The 18,907-nt window shown below is 37.1% G+C and overlaps 1 protein-coding gene across 11 annotated transcripts in view; it reads left to right on the forward strand.

Annotated features, from left to right (window-relative positions):
• The window catches only part of LOC752534 (myotubularin-related protein 13), a 72,105-nt gene that overhangs the window by 10,490 nt on the left and 42,708 nt on the right, over positions 1-18,907 (forward strand). For 8 of the 11 annotated variants that reach the window (XM_030989500.1, XM_030989507.1, XM_030989503.1 and 5 more), the window contains exons 1-15: positions 2,476-2,655; positions 3,084-3,197; positions 3,807-3,912; positions 4,520-4,652; positions 5,077-5,185; positions 6,825-6,938; positions 7,453-7,644; positions 8,535-8,663; positions 9,167-9,265; positions 10,629-10,661; positions 14,724-14,864; positions 15,532-15,720; positions 17,143-17,292; positions 17,845-17,913; positions 18,466-18,639. In XM_030989500.1, coding sequence (XP_030845360.1) covers positions 2,596-2,655; positions 3,084-3,197; positions 3,807-3,912; positions 4,520-4,652; positions 5,077-5,185; positions 6,825-6,938; positions 7,453-7,644; positions 8,535-8,663; positions 9,167-9,265; positions 10,629-10,661; positions 14,724-14,864; positions 15,532-15,720; positions 17,143-17,292; positions 17,845-17,913; positions 18,466-18,639 — 1,812 coding nt within the window. In that variant the 5' untranslated portion in view covers positions 2,476-2,595. Of the gene's footprint in view, positions 1-2,397; positions 2,656-2,857; positions 2,864-3,083; positions 3,198-3,806; positions 3,913-4,519; positions 4,653-5,076; positions 5,186-6,824; positions 6,939-7,452; positions 7,645-8,534; positions 8,664-9,166; positions 9,266-10,628; positions 10,662-14,723; positions 14,865-15,531; positions 15,721-17,142; positions 17,293-17,844; positions 17,914-18,465; positions 18,640-18,907 lie in introns of those variants that run through there. The other 3 variants (XM_030989509.1, XM_030989505.1, XM_030989511.1) reach the window with 3 other exon arrangements.

Raw genomic sequence — 18,907 nt, forward strand, 5'->3', positions numbered from 1 at the left:
TGTTTCCCTCTGTCCCTCTCCATTTTCCCTGTCTCTTAATTTCTCCCTCTCTCTGTCTTTCTCACTCTCTGTCTCTGTCAGCCTCCCCTCTTTCTTTTCCCTTTCCTCCCCTTTCTCTGTCTCTTTCCCTCTGTCTCTCTTTTTATTCTCCCCTCTGTATCTCTTTTTATTCTCCCCTCTGTATCTCTTTTTATTCTCCCCTCTGTCTCTCTTTTTCTTCTCCCTTCCCCCTCTCTTTTTCTTCTCCCCTCCCCCTTTCTCTTTCTCTTTCCCTCTCTATCTCTTTTTCTTCTCCCCTCCCTCTTTCTCCCTCACTTTCCCTCTCTATCTCTTTTTCTTTTTCCTCTCTTAATACCATTCTGTCTCTCCCTTTCCCCTGTCTCTTTTCCCCTCTGTCTTTCTCCCTCTCTGTCTCTCTCAGCCTCTCTCAGCATCCCCATTCCTCCCCTTCCTCTCACTTCCCCTCTCTCGTCTCAAATCCCACTGATATACTTTAACATGTAGGGTGGGGTCGCTTACGTCTCACAGACCTTGTGAGCATCTTCATGTTGCTATCAAGCTGTCCAGTCGTGCATGACTCATGAGATGCGATGCAATTACATGGCGACATCGGCGGCGGCGGCCAGGGCTTTCTCTCTCTCTCTCTCCATGCCTCATTATGCTTTGCACATGGTCTCTCCACATTCATGCGCATCTAGCTCACTCGCTATGTGAGAGACTACATGTGTTTTTAATGCAACAGAATTCCAATTCTCCTAGCTACAAGTATGTACTAAAGCTAAGGGTGACCCAGTAATATAGCTGTCAACCATTCCTTTGAGGGGGCCATTTTTCATTCTAAGTAATGTTTTGAATCTCCACATTCATGCACATCTCTGGCTTTGTATGAAGGACTACAGTACATGTGTTATTTATGCATCAGAATCCTTATTTTCTTGGTTGTACAAGTGTACATGTAGCTGCCAACCTATTTGTGGGGAATGATTCCCTCCTCCTCGATCCCCTCGCCTCCCCCTTCTTACCATTGTTTTTAAACTTCACATTCATGCACATCTCACTTTCTCTGTGAAGAATTAGATGTGTTGTCATGCAACAACATTCCAATTCTGTAGGAAGTTTGTACTATAGCCAGTTTTTAGATGGCACCCGACATAGCTACTAACCATCCCATTTTTTGAGGAAATCAGATATTCCCCCTTTTTTAAAGCCTTCAAATCATTGTTTTGAAGCCAATTCCTGTCAGATTATAAATCTGAAAAACTGAATTCCTAATTGTACTCATGGAAATTTCTTATTTTGCCCAGAGAGATTCCTTATTTAGCTTTAAAAAATTCTGGATTTGTTTGGACAGATTTCTACTTTTCTTGTCTAAGACTGCCAGGTACGCAGAGAGATGGAGAAACTTTCATACGTATGAAGTAAGAATCTTGATGAGGTTTTGCTCTGGGAGAATTATTTTCGGCTTTCAAATGCTTGCATCTCTGCCAAAGTTAGCAGATCAAACTGATCCTTGTTGGTCTCGTCCACGGCGGTGCAAAGAGTCTTTGTACTTTTATTGTTTACACTAAGCATAGTCTAGATCTGAGAAAAGGTTATGTCTACATGTACATGTGTATATACAGTACTGTACAGTTTGATCATAGCTTGTTGCATATTACATTTATTGTCCTTTTGGGTAAATTTGTACTTTACATGATATGAAGAAATCATTTCATTTCCGTTACGTACATGTAAGGTTTTGGATGTGCAATTGAGCATCGTAAAGATATTCTTTAATTGATTATAAATCACACCTACTTCTAGTTTGGTGGTTCATCTCCTCTTTTGAAAGCTACGAGTCTGGCCATGATTATAAAGATTTGAAAAAGGATGATATCGATATGAATAAATGAATAAATAAATGGGTAATCATTGATAAATTAATAAATGGATCAGTGAATGAGTAAATCGATGAGGTAATAAATTCTGTAACTGAATAAGTGAATCAATGAATAAATGAATGAATTTAGGAATGTATGAATGTATAAATCAATAATCAGTGAACATTAATTAAATTAATAAATGAATTAAATATAAACCACTTGTTCAGTACTTAGAAACACAGTATTAAGCACTGTACAGATTTGACTATTATAATAGATGTATAAATGATGAATGAATACTGTAAACAAATAAATGCATAAATGAATAAATGAATGAATAGACTGTTGTGAATAAATAATATATACATGTAATATGTGTATAACAGTTTCTCTTTTTCTTTTTCTCACTTTGTGAGAATATGAATACTGTAAACAAATAAATGAATAAATGAATAAATGAATGAATAGAAAGTTGTGAATAAATAAATAACATATATGTTTAACAATTTCTCTTTATCTTTTTCTCACTTTGCAGTTTTGCCAGCCCGCAGGATGGAGGATTACCAGCAAGGCTCAACCACCGACCTATCATGTGTCCGTTCTGACGGACATCGAGGCCAGACGCCACTACTGCGCCGTCCTGACCTTCAGCGAAATCGTCAACACGACCCCGTCGCGACCCGACGACCTGGAGAATGATGAGGTGGACGGGGCATTGATACGACACACAGTCATGTTCGCACCCAAGTGTCTTGCGCTCATATCGAGATTGGAGTACTTTGAAACGTTGAAGGTATGTTTGTTTAGGTTGAATGCAGCTTTTCACAAGCTTAGCCAATCAGGATCAAGGGTTTAAAACTTTGATGTAAAAAATAAAAGTACTTTGAAACCTTGAAGATATGTTTGTGCAGGTTGAAAGCAGCTTTTTGCAAAATTAGCCTATCAGGATCAAGGGTATTTAAACTTTCATCTCAGGAATAATGTACCTCGAAACCTTGAAGGTACGTGAAATGAAAAAAGCTGCATACTTAAACGCAACTTTTAGCAAATAATCCAATCAGGATCGAGATATTGAATGTAGATTGAGCTTTCTCAAAACTCACCTATTAGGATCATGGGTTTTCTCTTGATGGAGGTAAAATGCAACTCTGTTTTCAATACAATATCTGACATTTGTCTGTATTGATTAATTTGTATCATTATTTTGACTATTTTTTTCAGAACTGCCTGGGTTTGATGTACACTGTTTACGTCGATAATGTAGAAGTTGAGATGGAGACACTGGTAGGAAACATCCTTGGACATGTCCAGGTTCCGCCCCCTGGAGGCCCACAGGTAAGGAATCTTGTACACTCGAAAGGGGGAAACACTGGGGGAGGGAAGAAGGGGAAGGGGAAAGGGGAAGGGGAGGAGGGGGAAAAGAATGATCTTTTGAAATTGAGGCTATGAAAGGAAACATCTTTGGTCATGTCCAGGTTCCCCCTCCAGGAGGCCCACAGGTAGGAAGCTTGTCCTCCCATTTGATTGAGACTCCTGGAGGTTCTTGAGTAAGCAAGCTTGTGATGTCAGGGCTATTGGCCAAAAAGGGTGGAAGCATACTGTGGGGCGGAGAATAGGTTGTCGGGGTGGTTCTGTGTTTAAGGAATGAAGTATTGAGATGGGTATTCCTCCTGAAAAGAAAGACAAATTTTACAGATATGGTCCAAATCACCTTTTAATCTGACTGTAGACTAGGCAATATATCTTCTCATTCCTGCGTATTTGCCGAAGCATCAAATATTCTTTTTAAACATTTGATAGAACGTGTTGGTAATTTTGTTTTTTATTCATCACAAGAGAAAAGTTTTCTCTGAACTGGACCATTGTTGAAACGTTCATGAATACAACTATCTTTATCCCAGATGTTTTATCAGCATTTTTTATCTATCGTCTTTCTGCTGCTAGGTTCGATTCTCGATTGGAGCTGGTGACAGACAAGCGCTGCAGCCGCCCCTCAGTGATTCCTTGCCCGTCTCAAGATCATCTGTGGCTCTCCTTGTACAGCAACTTGGTTAGTATGGACATGTGTGAACACGACTTGTTAAGAGTGTAAACGCAAGTATTGACATACCACAGCATTGTTCAGTTGCATTAAAGATATTGTCTAAAGGTGATTCCTGAAACACGTTTCATACATAAAGGGTGCATTCCCCCATGTAGCACCTTGGTAGGTCATATGTGAACATGGCCTGTGTTGAGTTTGAACACAAAATACCATAAATCTCTGTGTATAAGACACACTTTTCCAAAAGTCGGGAGTGCGTCTTATAGACGGGTACAGGATATTTTGAGTCCTCAAAATGCTACTTTTTAGTGGTTTTCGCTAAACTCTGCGTCTCAACATAAATTAAATAATGCGAATGAAGATTATGAAGTAAAGAGGGTTTTTTTTTTTAAGTCTTGATTTTATTATGCCCCTTCACATAGCACTGTGCCGCCCGACGCACACCGAGCCCAGAAGAGCAACGGCATGGTCCCAGCTCACTCACACACGGGATATTGACTCACCATTCATAAACTAGAACCAAACTAGCCTTTGTCCTGGGGAAACAAGATATATTAGTATTATTATCATTTAAAGAACCATCTTTAAAATTCACCATTTCATTTTCATACAGGTATTCACAACATCATCACGCTCTTCTGCGCTGCCGTGACCGACCAGAAGATCATGTTTCACTGTCGGAGCTACACCAGACTAACCGAGGCATGCGGAGCGCTAATCTCACTACTCTTCCCACTGAAATACAGGTAGGAAAGGGGCCTGAAGCAAGCCACTGTATATGATTTTGCTCTGCATTGCCAATTTGCAGAATGAGAAATAATCAAGGTGCTCATTTCACTACTATTAGCACTGAAATAGAGTTGGAAAGGGGCTGAAACAAGTTACTGAGTGCTTTTGTGCTGTGTTGCCAATTTGCAGTATGGGCACTAGTCCTTGACTCACTGAAAATGGTCCAAATTAATATTGTAACATTCCTATTTGGTGTGATGATAACAGTGAACATTGAATAATCACAATGAATTTTTTTTAAACTAAAAAATGTTAGCTGGTCAAAAAAAAGCCATAATACACAAAAATTCTGATTCTATACATTAGCATCATGTGAGAGTAATTAGTCAATTAGTCACAGGTATTGAATAATTTCTTTACATTTTCTTGTTCTTGTTTCAGTTATGTCTATATACCAGTACTGCCTGCTGCACTGATCGAGGTCCTGAGTACGCCCACTCCATTCATTATGGGGATACATTCAGCACTAAAGGAGGAAGCTACTGAATTGGTAATTAATGACCCTGGCAATTTAGCCTGATGTGTGTAATACCACAGAGAGAAAAAAGAGAAAGAAGGAAATTAATATTAACAAGAAAGGCGTTGGTGATTATAGTCAGTTCTTGACTGATTGCCATAACAACAAAATACAATAACAACAAACGATGAGATTTGAAGGAAAGCAATAGTATTTTATCCTGACCTAAATTAAGAATACACCCCTCGTCTTTCAAATGGAATGACCCTGACCTTTATGACTGTAATGCCACAGATGAGATTTGAAGGAAAACAATAGTATTTTATCCTGACCTATTGAGCTGTTAAGGCTATGTTTTTTTTAGTCGATCCTGTTCAAGTATCCGGTCTTCCTGTCATGTAGTCTAATGACTTTCATAAAAACCTCATTTTTCATTCATTCGTTTATTTCCAATTCTCATAGAAAATACATTCAACAATACATTATACATACAAGCAAATATATAAACAATACAAAGAATATGAAGGAGCCAGCAGAGGCCATTGGCCTTTCAAAGACTGGGCTCCAATGGATGTTCTCATCCAAATCTGTTTAATGTTACCATGGCATGTTTCAGAGTAGAGTTACTCCTTGAGTAAAGTTTCTCATCTATCTTCTGGCATAGGGTGACCTTCGCTCCAATTTGGCTCTTGACAAAATCATTTGATTTATGAACCTTCCAGGATATCCTCAGCATCCTCCAACACCACATTTCGAAAGCGTGGACTTTCTTTCTATCTGCTGCTCCAAGAACCCACGTCTCTGACCCATATGTAGGGATTGGAAAGACCAAAGTATTCATCATATGAATCTTGGTGTTCCTAGAGATCCTTCTGTCTTTCCAGATGTCAGTATGGCTTATGGCAGATGAACTATCCTTTCAACCCCACCCTCCCCCCCCCCCCCCCCCCCCCACCCCAATAGAAAAGAAATATGTATACAAGAACAATAACAAAAACAAACAACATCATGACACTGTAATAAAAAAGAAGGTCAAGATCTTGCTTACATCTTATTATCTTCTTCTGGTTCTTCGCTGAGCTTGATCGCGAAATAACAAAAATACGGCCATCGGAAGACCATGTAAATGCTAGTTACATAATAAAATTGTCCTGTCTTGGTAATTCAAAAAGTATAGAGAGATCTTTCTTCACAAATTGTTAGCATCATATGATCAAAGATGTGCTTGTATAAAGACCACTTGCCCATAGATGTTGTTTTTGTTCTTCCTCAATGGTCTGTCTATACTGGTTTCAATCTAAAATATTCAGTCTTTCCTGCTTTTCTTACACACCAATAGAACATGATTTACTTAAACTTGAACTTAAATTTACTTATTTAATTAAATCTTTGCTTGCCTATTAGTTTCAGCTTGACCTTTATAGTCGCTGATCTAGACAGGTGCTACCTGTCGATACCTGAATGTGACATATTCTATCTCTTATATCTGTATAAGAAAAAACAAAATAACCAACAGACAAATGAAAACCAGAAGGAAAGTAGTGTAAGTGGTAATGAAATTCCTCCTTTGAAGGTAAATAATAAAAGTATAGAGTGATAAAGACTTCAGTGGTAAGAGCTTTATAAGCACCGTTTTTATTATTATTATTATTATTATTATATTTCATTTCAGCTTGATGTAATAGTTGCTGATCTAGACGGGGGCTACCTGTCGATACCAGAATGTGTGAATCTACTGCTGCCAGCGGACGTAATATATGAGAGAATCAACTATGAACTTACTATGGTAAGGCAATTAAAAGCTGATAATTACTAGTGATGGCACAACAATTTTGTTCATATCGGCATATCAATTTCCAGTATTCAATATTCTAAATGTCTTTTCTGTGTTGACATACATGTAGCTGTGATGGCAAAACTTCTGATTTTCAAGGTGGATCAAATGCCCGATTCATAATACTGAATGTGTTAAACAAATTTTTTCAGATGTCCCCTACCTTCCTGATTTTTGCAAAGTTTCAATTTTCAATTTTTAATTTCGGCCATTTTCACTTCGCCCTTAAAATTGCCCCAAATAATGATATAGGCCTGTTGCATAAAACTTACCATTGATGGTAACTTTGCCATCAATGGTAACTACCATGGTAACATGGCTCAACAGCCAATCAAAATCAAGGTTTCCATGGTAGTTACCATTGATGGCAAAGATACCATCAATGGTAAGTTTTGTGCAATGGGGCCCTGGTCTTCCAGTATGCTTACCGGTAGTTTAAAATATTTATTTTGTTGTCATGTACTAGGTGCTGAGACCTGATCTGAAGATAGCAGACCAAGCGTTCCCGTTGAGTTCGGACACGCCGTCTAAACCAGAACTCCTTGACAAGGAGATACGTGCAATCTTCCTGCGTCTGATCGCTGAGCTGCTGCTAGGATACAGGACCTGTCTCACCATCATTAGGATCCACCCTAGCCCTGTCATTACGTTCAACAAGGTACGATATTTCCTCTCTTCTTAATATCTCTTCAAGTTCTCGTGCAGGTCTTCGTTCCTCCAATTCAACAAATCTAATACAATTAAGAACAAAGAGGATTTGGGGTGACAGAGCTTTTATAGCTGCTGCACCATGATTATGGAACTCTCTACCCCATTTGATCAAAATGTCAGCCAATCAAAATTTGTTCCAAAAAAACTTGAAAACCTATCTAATGTCTGAATTCTTTAGTGAAGACATAGTGTATTTCACAATCTGATGTAATTAACGTTGTTGAATTATATTTCATTATGTTAGATTATTTTCGTTCTCTGCAACTTCTCATGTACTTTCTTAAGTTTAATGTATTTACCTTGTTAGGCACCTTGAGCATCTCTTGGGGTGGATATGTGCGCATTATAAATGTTGTTGTTATTATTATTATTACGATGATAAAGGGTGAGGGGAGGAGGATGGTGATGATGGCGATGATGATAATGGTGGTGGTGGTGGTGGTGATGATGGTGTTTATTTGGATGATGGTGAAGATGGTAATGATGATGGTGATGGTGATGATGATAGTGATGATTTGGGTGATTATGATGATGGTGATGGTAGTGATAGTGATGATGATGATGATGATGGTGATGATGATGATGATGACAAGATGAAAAACATTGGGAAAACGGTTTTTGAAAGTTTGAATTCCAATCATAAATATCTTGATGAACAGACAGGCGATCGGCTTGTAAAAGTCATGGGATTCCTGACTGACCTCAAGGTTTAGAATTATGATTGCAGCATGAGCTAAATCCAGGATTTTGTTTAAATTCTGAGACAAAGATACCCAATCCCTTTAACGTGTTTGCTTGTCTTAAAATCTTGATCATTTCATGTCCTTGTTTCTCCAGGGTATGTTTTTGTTCCAGCATGGGTTATTAGGAGATGAATTCTTGAGCAAGTTTCTGGACGGTATGAGCTTCGGGGCATTCGTCAGCGAGAGAGGGCCTCCTTACAGACCATGTGATCTCTTTGATAAGGTAAGTTGCAGAGCGACACTTAATCAAAAATCTTTTTGTATGTATTATAGTGTAGCAGCCACATAGCTGGCATACTCTGTATGTGCATTCTTCAGATGTTTAATCTGTCAAGTAAGCATGAAGACAAAATATTAAGTTACATTAAATTAGTGGCAACTCTTTAATCATGTTTTGAAAACCACCAGCTTCTATGCTTCATCCGCTTCACCTTTTAATATAGAAATTGTTTTACGCAGAAGACTGCCTGCAGAGTTTGAACTCAAGATTTGCTTTAAAGTGGGACTGCACTACTTGTAGCTACATGCGCACTCTATACAGCCAACAATGCCTAAGTGGTGCCTGTTGGTCCACCATGATCCCCCTATTCTTATTTTAATTGAGAGCTGATTTGATGAGATAACCACCTGCCAGTGACCATGCAGGGAGGTCTAGTCTAATCCTTCCTTGTCAACCTAGTGCAAATAGGCATTAATTTATTTCTTTTCTGTGGTTTTTCCCTGTAGTTGAACGCGATGCTTCCAGAGACATTTGCTACGGAGGAGGGACAGCCTGAGAGGATGCTTAAGAACATCAGGGACGTCGCAGAGAGGCTCTATGTCAATGTAAGTAGGGCCACCCACCCTCAGCCATCTTTTAGCAGGCCAGGGTCCTTGTACCTTGTGAGCTTTAGGCAAACAACTTAGAATTGGTCACCTACCAAGTTGCAAAAAGTTGCACATTTTTTGCCAGGGAATGTCCAAAGACAAAAAAAAGTGAGCAAAAATCCTCAAACTATGCTATGAATCCTTACCTGCTTGCTCTTTAGCAACAGATTAGAATTGATCACTCACCAAGTTGGCAAGCATAGAATTATTGTTCTTTAGTGGCTGATCAGCAACATTTTTCCAAGACATTTTGGACCAATTTATTGCCTTGCCTCAGGACAACAAAAATGTGGGGTTGGTTAAAAAAAATAAGAATCAATCACACTTGCAAAATTGCTAAGCATAGGATTACATAATCTTTCATAGCCATTGATGAGCAGAGCTTTGCAAGGTAGTCCCAAAGAATCCGGATTGCTTTCAAACCTAACCTGCTTGTCCTCAGGGCAACAAATATATGGCTTCCTGGGCAGGCAAATTAGAATCATTCAAACTAGAGTTGCCGAGCATAGGATTAATCCATTTTTCAGCAAATCTTTGTCAGGAAAACCCCAAAGAGGCCAGAATTCTTTGGACCCTTACCTGCTTGTCCTTTTCCTCAGGGCAACAAACCAAAGGGCTTCTGGTCAAGCAAATTATTGAAATTACACTTGCCAAATTGTTTGTCCATTAATTAGGGCTCCATTTTCATTCAGTTTACATTAAATGCTTTTTTAACTACACTTTTGCCGAAGCATGTAGATGAGATTTAGAATTGGGGCAAGTTCTATAAGCTTGGTGAACATACATTGAAAGTGCTAATGGGTGTTATCCATGACAGTGTAGATAATCATTGTAGTTTTCATGCTGAAACTTTACCATTATTTTGTTTCCATACCAATGCAGAAATTAACCCATCGTTTAGCTTTACATTATCACCTGTAATAAGGTTTTACTGTCCATGATCAAGTTCACCTGCCTGTAAATGCTCCTTGACCAGTCTTTTATTAAAGTTTGACTGTTCCTTTTTGTACTTTTGATCAGTCTTTCTTTTGAATAAGTTTGATCTACTTCTGTTTTGGGGTATTCATTCCCTAAATTATTTGAGTTTAGATGGTCTTTCTATACAGGTTTCACTTTACACAATAAAGGCCACCTGTCTACAAAGACCACCTGTCTATAAAGACCATTTTTCTAATCTCACTTGATCAGTATCTTAAACAAGCTTGACTGTATCTCTATTTTGTGCTATTGATCAGTCTTCAAATCAAATTCGATTGATCCTTTTCTAGTTTTGCTCTCTTTATTTTCTAATTTTTCTGATTAATCTGTTCATTATTAACAGGAGAACCCATCTATATTGTCTATGTCTACAGAGGTAAAGATGCGCTGTTGCATTCGTAGTTCTCTTTTCAGCTTGGTAGCTACTCAGGGCAACTTGCTTGAAACTTGTAACCTATTAACACCACTAAACATTCATTTATACTACTACAGTCAAACCTGCTTAAGTGACCACCTGTCTACAAAGACCACATTTTTTGTTTCCCTTGAAAATGGTTTCTTATTGAAACATGTACTAAAGGAACCTGTACATAAAGACAACTTGCCTATAAAGACCACTTTTCTTGTCTCCCTTGGGTGGTCTTTATAGACAGGTTTCACTGTATTACTCTAAAAAACAACAAAAACACACCATAACATGCTTGGTGGAAGGGCATATACAAAAAAAATTGTCAAATTTCAGAACTAATTATTTTTTTGATCGTTGAAGTGATAACCTATCACTGTAAACAACAATGCAAGGAGTAAATGTTTTGCTTAGATCTACTGTACAACCAAAACCTTTTGTAACATGACATTTGAGTTAATTGCTAGGGACCGCCTTTTTTCGCGGTACTAAAAGGTCACAGATTTCAACACTTTGTATTGGAAATGTCATCACTCAAATGCTTCGGGCATGAACCTTTCACAAATCTAAACTTGGTGAATTTCATGAATGTTTCAGGCATGTGAATCTTTCTAGTTTTATAGTAGTACATTTGTTGCACATGCAGCCATTCTTGCCCTTTTGCTAGGCTTGTGATGACACAATATATCTCTCATCTTCCATTCTTTCTCAAGAATCATTCCATCAATATTTCTAAATGAATAGTCTTCCTAAATTTAGATTTCCTTGGCTTCATGTGGGGATTTACACATCCTTTCCAGTACTTATGCTACAGTAGGTGTATGGATGATTGAAATGGGTCAGTCAGGGTAGATTATTCAAACTTAGAACAGTAATTTAGCTGTAATCTTGACTAAAACTGTAACTAGACATCCAATTTATTGTCATAACTACACGTAAATTAAGAATTGGTTAACAACCAACTACAATGTTTATTCAGGTCAAGAATGTGTTTCACAAATAATAAGTTATGTAACGAATCATTATTTTTACATATACATATATTCTGTAATATGTGTTATATATTGAACTATTATGGATTCCCCTCACAATTTATTAAGTAATGTTTGTTATCTAATACAATTAACAAATATACATTATATATACACTTTTATTTCAGCCATTGATAACATATTTAACAAACACTTACTGGAGATTAAGAAGGAAAAAAAAATGCTAACAACCGTGTATTATTATTAAAGTCAGTGACCTTTAATTATGTAAAGACTAATTTTACTCATAAAATGTTGTCTGTTTAGAGCCTGAAGATTCTCAGGAGATGCAATGTTTAGTTATTTGGGAAACTTAACTGTTGTAATTACACTTAACACATGTTTGTTATGTGGTATGTGTTCCTGTTTACGCTTTATATTCTTAATAAAAAATACATTTCAAACCTCCCCAGATTTCACACCCTACATGTACAATTAATTCTCCTTTGTCACACACCATTAACTTGAATTGTTATGAACAACATTTTGTGGCTCAACAATTGCTCCAATCCAGAGATAGAGTTAAGGTTAAGGTTAAGGTTAAGGTTATAGTTGGGTTTAGAATTATGGGTAAGGTTTAATAGATGCCGTGTAAAGCAGGGTCCAGGATTGAATTTCAGAATTTGGTTAGTGGCAGATATTGAACACGGAGCAATTGTCGCAGGAGCTTATGTTCTAAAACAAAATTTGTTTGCACTGTCAATAAACAAACACTTGCATGTTTGTACACAACACATGCAAGACAATTCCTTCCCATGATATTGGATGCAATACACCAACTGAATGTGATTGTAATACACCTACATGTATATCCATGTAGCTGTCAAAGCTAATTACACCCAAATTGATATGTAAGTATAACAATAAGAAATATCACAAAATACTAAGAGTTTTGTATCTCATGAAAAGGTACTCTATAAATGAAACTCATTATTCATTATTATCATGATTCTACAACCTTTCCATCTCTATTATCTTTCAAGATCAAATTCCATGCTCTTTAACTTTCATATCTACTTTTAGAACTCTTGGGTAATGCTTGGCTAAAACATTCAATTTCCAACATCTTATATTTAAACTCATCCAGCTTCAGTATAATGGTTAATCTCAAAAGTTTAGTTACGTCATAGAGCTTATATTGTAAAAATTACTCTCTGTATTCTTGTAGAATCGTAGATAGACAGCGGTTCAAAGGCAATTTCAAAATTCAAAATATGACACTAAACTTTTGACTTTTACTGTCCATCCACATGTATTTACTCTGTCTTAATGCCATTAGAACATTTGGTCTGGAGCCAGAAAGGCATTAACTCATATACTTTAACACAGAGTTTTAACACCCTTCTGGCTCTCAGCAGACTATTTCATCTCTCTCTCCGCTCCTTTCATTCTGTTCAATGATACATGGGTATCAGGCTTTAGCATAGTGGTAGCAAATGGGCATGACGCTATAGAATATCTGCTATTAAAGGGCTAGATTGGCATTTTAAAAATCATTTATAGTCTAATTTAGATTAAACTTTTAGTGCCTTTCCAGCTATTAGCAGACCAAATAAAAGTACATGTACTTGCTCTCTTTAATCTGTAGTACTTGATAATTCTATCTTGGGCAGTTTTGTCAGGTACTTTAATTCATATTAAAGTCCGATAGAAAAGTATTACCTTATCTATGCTATGAAAAGAAAATACAAAACATTACATAATACACTAGCTACAGTATATATCAAATGCATATATTCTTTTTACAGTATGTTCTGGGCCAGTTACAGGTGTGTTATATATCTTGCAAGTTTCAATGTCCCTGAATTTTGCGCTGAGTGTTTTTGGCTTTTTTTTAAGCTCATAAAATAGGGATTTTATTGAAACAGCTTTATATATGGCTGGGGTGAATTTTAAGTGCCAAGTTTTCCAGTATGAAGAAACTGTTTTTTCTTTTAGCCAGCAAAAATCACTGTTTGAAAGACTGACTTTGTTATACAGTGTACATGTATTTGATTGATAAAGATCAATTATGATTATGATTTATTGTGATTTTATATTTTGATTTGATTAAAGCTAAGATTTGGGATGGCATGACCTGCAAGCATGGCCCAACACAAACTTTATTTGGAATCATTTACTTGAATTTTCTTTTTAGGCACATACGTATGTTGAATGAATAATTTTGCAAGGTTTAATTTTTTCCAGGATTTGAAACTTTGTGATGAGAACTGCATGATTAATTTCAAGGCTTGAGAGAAGAGCTTGAACTTGGAATTGAATTTCTTGCTAAAGAGTTTTAGAAGAGAATCTTGATTTGTATTGTGACCTTCTACTGCCCATCAACATCAAGAAAATGGAATATTCCTTAATAAAAGATTCTTGTAAATTGCTCCCTTTGAATTAGATTTCAATTTGGAAAATAACTGATATCCTACACTTAAAAATGTCAAGATTAAGGAGATCTCCTAAATATCTTTTGCAATCTCCAATAACCATATTTTTCTTGAAGAACGCTACTTTGGGGTAAAGGGGACTATACATATTACTTTATCTTTTAGCCCAAAGAGTTTTTAATTTTTGGAAATTGTAAAGCCTTCCATCATCAGAAACAAACATATTATTGAATAAGCCTTCCTTGTTATGGGTTCCTGGGTATATGTATGGGTACATGAATGCAAATTGATGGGACCATATGATAGTCTTTTATCTACATGCATTGCCATATTGTAAATACATGGACATGTAATCATATCAATTTGGAAACCATGCTCAATTGAAAATAACTACTCTTAGAGAGGGGGACCACTGAAGCCCCTTGCCCCCAGAAATGTTTTGGTAATTTGTATGCTTGTTTGGGTCTTATTTTTGGAAAGTTTGGGGCTAATTTGTGGTAAATTTGGGGTAAATGTGGTGTTGTTTAGGGTAGAAGGTCACAATGCATGCATGGATAATGCTATCCTACAAAATCCTTGATTCATCATCGAAGTAACACAAAATCAATTCCCTTTGATACCTGCAGGAGAATCCAACCAAGGCGCAGTATCTTCAGAAGATCCCCAAGCCTTCCGATGGCACCTACACACGCATCAACGAGTATCCGTTCCCGAGCCTGAGCAACGACAAAATTATCGATGTGATAGATGATGGTCTTGCAAAAGCAGTGAGTGTTTAAAACTTGAGGTTTACATGAGTGAAATCAATCTGTTGCTTCAATTCAATTCTATTCAATTCAATTCAAATTGCTTTATTCAGTGATGCCAGTTTTCAGGCAATAGCCTGAATTCAGGCCCTGGCAAGTTATTTTGAGACCATAGTTTAGGCTTTTTGTGTACAAAAAAGCTCATTCTAGGTGATTTTCAGGCCCTCTGATCAATTCTAACTGGCATCCCTGTTTATTTGAATACCTTACTTGTGGCCACAAGGTCGAATTGTGAAAATTTACAATTACGATGTCATTTCAAGATGTACATTAAAAACATTGTCAATAAAAAGGCATTATTAGAGCATCATGAATAGAATAAAAGCAACCGCATAGAATGATCAAGAAATAGGTATTAAAATCAGTACGACATGTTGAATTAGAAAGGTAAAATATGACGATAGAGGGAAAAGGAAATATCCAACAATATTGAAGGAGAGAGAGCGAGGAGAAACAAAAGGGGAAGAAAAGAGATTTTGTGTACCGTAACATTTATTCATGACAAAGCATTTCACCCACTTCCCACAAGATAGCCTTTGCTACCATAGACAATATATAGGTCTTACGCCCTTCCTGCAGACAACCGATGATTTTCTTTCTCATGGTTTCACGTTGTTTCTTTTTGCAGATCATGCAGAGTATGAACCCAAACCTGAACAAACCCCGCAATCAGAAGCAGCAGATAGTACCCTACAACGCGTCCATCGGTAACTTCGAAGGCCACAGGAACCTCGTCAACAACAGCGCCAGGAGACTGGAGGTTCTGAGGACCTGCATCAACTTCATCTTTGAGAACAAGATCCTGGATGCAAGGAGGGTATGTTCATTGGATCCTTTGTCCCAAGTTGGAGGGTTGTATTTATTAGACCAGGGGGGTGTTCACAAAGATTCTAAGTCAAACTTAACTCTAATGCTACGGTCACAAAGGTTCGTACGAACAATAATTTCGTACGAATCTCCCTGTTTTTCCATTGTCTTCCCGAATTTCCATTGTCTAAAAATTGTTCGTACGGCATTCGTAGCAGTTCGTAATGGCTTTTGTGACCGAGGCTTAAGTTGGACTTAAATATTATGAAGAGCAACTTGTAGCCTTATAATGATATATATTTAAAAGCAAAAATTCAAGTATTTTAGACTTTATAAATTCCACATCAAGAACATGAAATCTCCTTGATGATGGAAAATATGAATGATTTGAATCAACATGTTATGCCTTATAACAAAACTTTTACAAAATATTTTCATAGATGCTAACAGCTTTCCATAATTGTTAAGTCTAACTTAGAGATAAGTTCAATTCAGGATCTTTGTGAAACACAATATTTGCTTTGAAAGGTTGACAGGTATGCTATGTGATCACTATTATGAAAGGGTTTAAGCACATAAGAAAGAACATAGTTAGTTGGCTCCTCAAAGCTACCATAAAAAGGGTATGAATAGACATGTACCTCTTAATCATCTTTGCTATGGTGAACAGGGATGCCAGTTTTCAGGTACGGTAATAGCCTGAATTCAGGCCATGGCAAGTTATTTTCAGAACCTAGCATAGTCTTTTTTGTATACAAAAAAGCTCATTCTAGGTGATTTTCAGGCCCTCTGATTTATTCTAACTGGCATCCCTGGGTGAATTATGAAATCATAATTGTACCTCTCCATCTTGTTCAGTTGTTCCCAGCAGTGATGTGATGTTCTCCAGGCAAAACAATCATCTCGTAAAGCTACCATAAAAAGAGAATGAAAAGACATGTACCTCTCAATCTTTGCTATGGTGAAACATAAAATCATGATTGTATTACTCCATCTCTTTTCAGTTGTTGCCAGCAGTGATGCTGTTATGAAAGGGTTTTAGCACATAGGAAAGAACATAGTTAGTGGGCTTCATAAAGCTACCATCAAAAGGGGATGAATAGACGTGTACCTCTGTATCTTTGGTATGGTAAAACTTTTTTTTTTTTTTAAATCATAATTCAAGGGTTCAGTGACACAAAGACGTAACTCCATATTTTGCCAAAATGAGTATTTGATATCAAAATTTTCAGAAAAATGTGGGCTTTTCAGGAAACACAAAGACTTAACTCCACCCAACAACCCATTGAAGTCAATGACTATTGAAACATACATGTAGACTTAACTCCTTAATGCCCAAGTACTCAGTGACACATAAACTACTTTTTTTCAAAATGGAGTTACGTCTTTTTGTCACTGACCCCTCAAATTGTACTACTCCATCTCGTTTCAGTTGTTCCCAGCAGTGATGCGGTCCCTGAAGAGCAGGGTTGCTAGGCAAGCTCTTCTTCATGAACTGGAGCTGCATGTCAACAAGAACCGAGCGATGCTGGAGCCACAGCAGTTTAGCATGGTCGTCAGGCTCATCAATGCAGCCCTACAGGTGAGTGGTGATTGCAGGATCCAGAGTTGTAATCCCTGTTCAAGTCCCAAGTTTAAATTTCAAAGTTTAAATGTAAACCTTATTTCACGTCCTTAATTACTTTCTTTAATAATGTATTATAGAGTTTCTAATAATGAGGTATTTGCCATTAGAGGAACAAGACAAAAGCTTCTGATTAATATAAGAGGTCGACAGCTGAGACTTTTGGGTCATGTTATTCGAAAGAATGGTTTGGAAAATATTGCACTGACTGGAAGAATCGAGAGGAGGAGGAGTAGGGGGTAGAAGGAGGATTCTGTGGATTAGTAGCTTAAGGGGTGGGATTTCTGAAAGTGGAATCGATCTTGGGGAGAATGAATTACTTCAAAGATTATAGGACAGAGAGTTGTGGTATCCCATGGTCGCCAACGTCTCAGGACATGGCACCTAAAGAAGAAAAATGATATATTGACAGAATCCAGGGAATAAATACTCTTCCCCCTCCCCCATAATACTTGATCAAACAATCTTTGCCAGTAATATTGACTGTAATACTGTCTTTGATGTTTACAGGAAGATTCTCATAGCGAGGAGTTCAGTCTGAGCATGGACTTCCTACCCCTCATATCAGCGTTCTGTCGGGTAAGTTCAAAGTTCAAAGTTTCACACTGCTGAATGAAACTATGACTGTGAGCAATTTAACCAAACAATTTTAGCTTAATTGTATCGCTAATTGTGAACATTGAAGGGATCAAACATAGATTCAACAATACTTGTAATCGGTGACAAATGACATTTTTCCTGAAACACTTGCATTTTCAAGAAATCACTTGTCTGGCATTTATTTTAGGGTTTATCATTCACTAGTATATTCTCTACTTATCAAAACTTAACTAGTTTCTGCATAATTCAAAGATAAAGTCCCAGACTCAAGCATAAAAACACATCAAAAATATTGCTTAATCTATGATTATAATAAATTAATTACATTAATAAATGAAAGAAGAAAAAGAAAAAAGTATTCACAAAGGAAAAAGTATTTTTAAATAAGAAAGTAGTAACTTTAAAACTGCAAGGCAAAACTCATGTGTAAACTGGCTTACACTAGCCGTATACATATTTTTACTCTTTAACCTGTCCCTTTAAATGATGCTAAGAGATTTACACATGTTTTCTTGCTCTCCATCAACACAGAAACTGTGTCCTGGAATCATCCAGTTTGCGTACACGGTCACCCAGGATCATCCTGTCTTTGCAAGCCACGCATTCTGGGAGACGGCATTCTATGCCGACGTGGAGAAGAACATCCAGAGTCTCTATGTCACTCCAGACAACACACCTACCTATGAGAAGAAAGATGTCAGTCAGGCAAGTCCTGTTTTAAAAAGCTTTAAAGAGAAAGATGAGTTCTGGTTAAAGAGAAGGTTGAGTTCTGGGGAGAGGTGAAAAATAATTTGTGAGCGTTTTCATATGCAGGTGTGGAAGAACATCAGATAAAAAATGTTCCCTGAAAAGCATGACTCTTCAAATGCCTTACTATTTTAAATATGGCATGTAACATAAAAATTGGGACAGATTTTTCTGCCACATGTTCGTGTAGTCCCATATACATCTGTCTTTGTACAGTGCTTGTAAC

Source organism: Strongylocentrotus purpuratus, unplaced genomic scaffold (assembly GCF_000002235.5).
Source record: "Strongylocentrotus purpuratus isolate Spur 01 unplaced genomic scaffold, Spur_5.0 spur5_scaffold_18, whole genome shotgun sequence".
NCBI classification, from domain to species: Eukaryota; Metazoa; Echinodermata; class Echinoidea; order Camarodonta; family Strongylocentrotidae; genus Strongylocentrotus; species Strongylocentrotus purpuratus.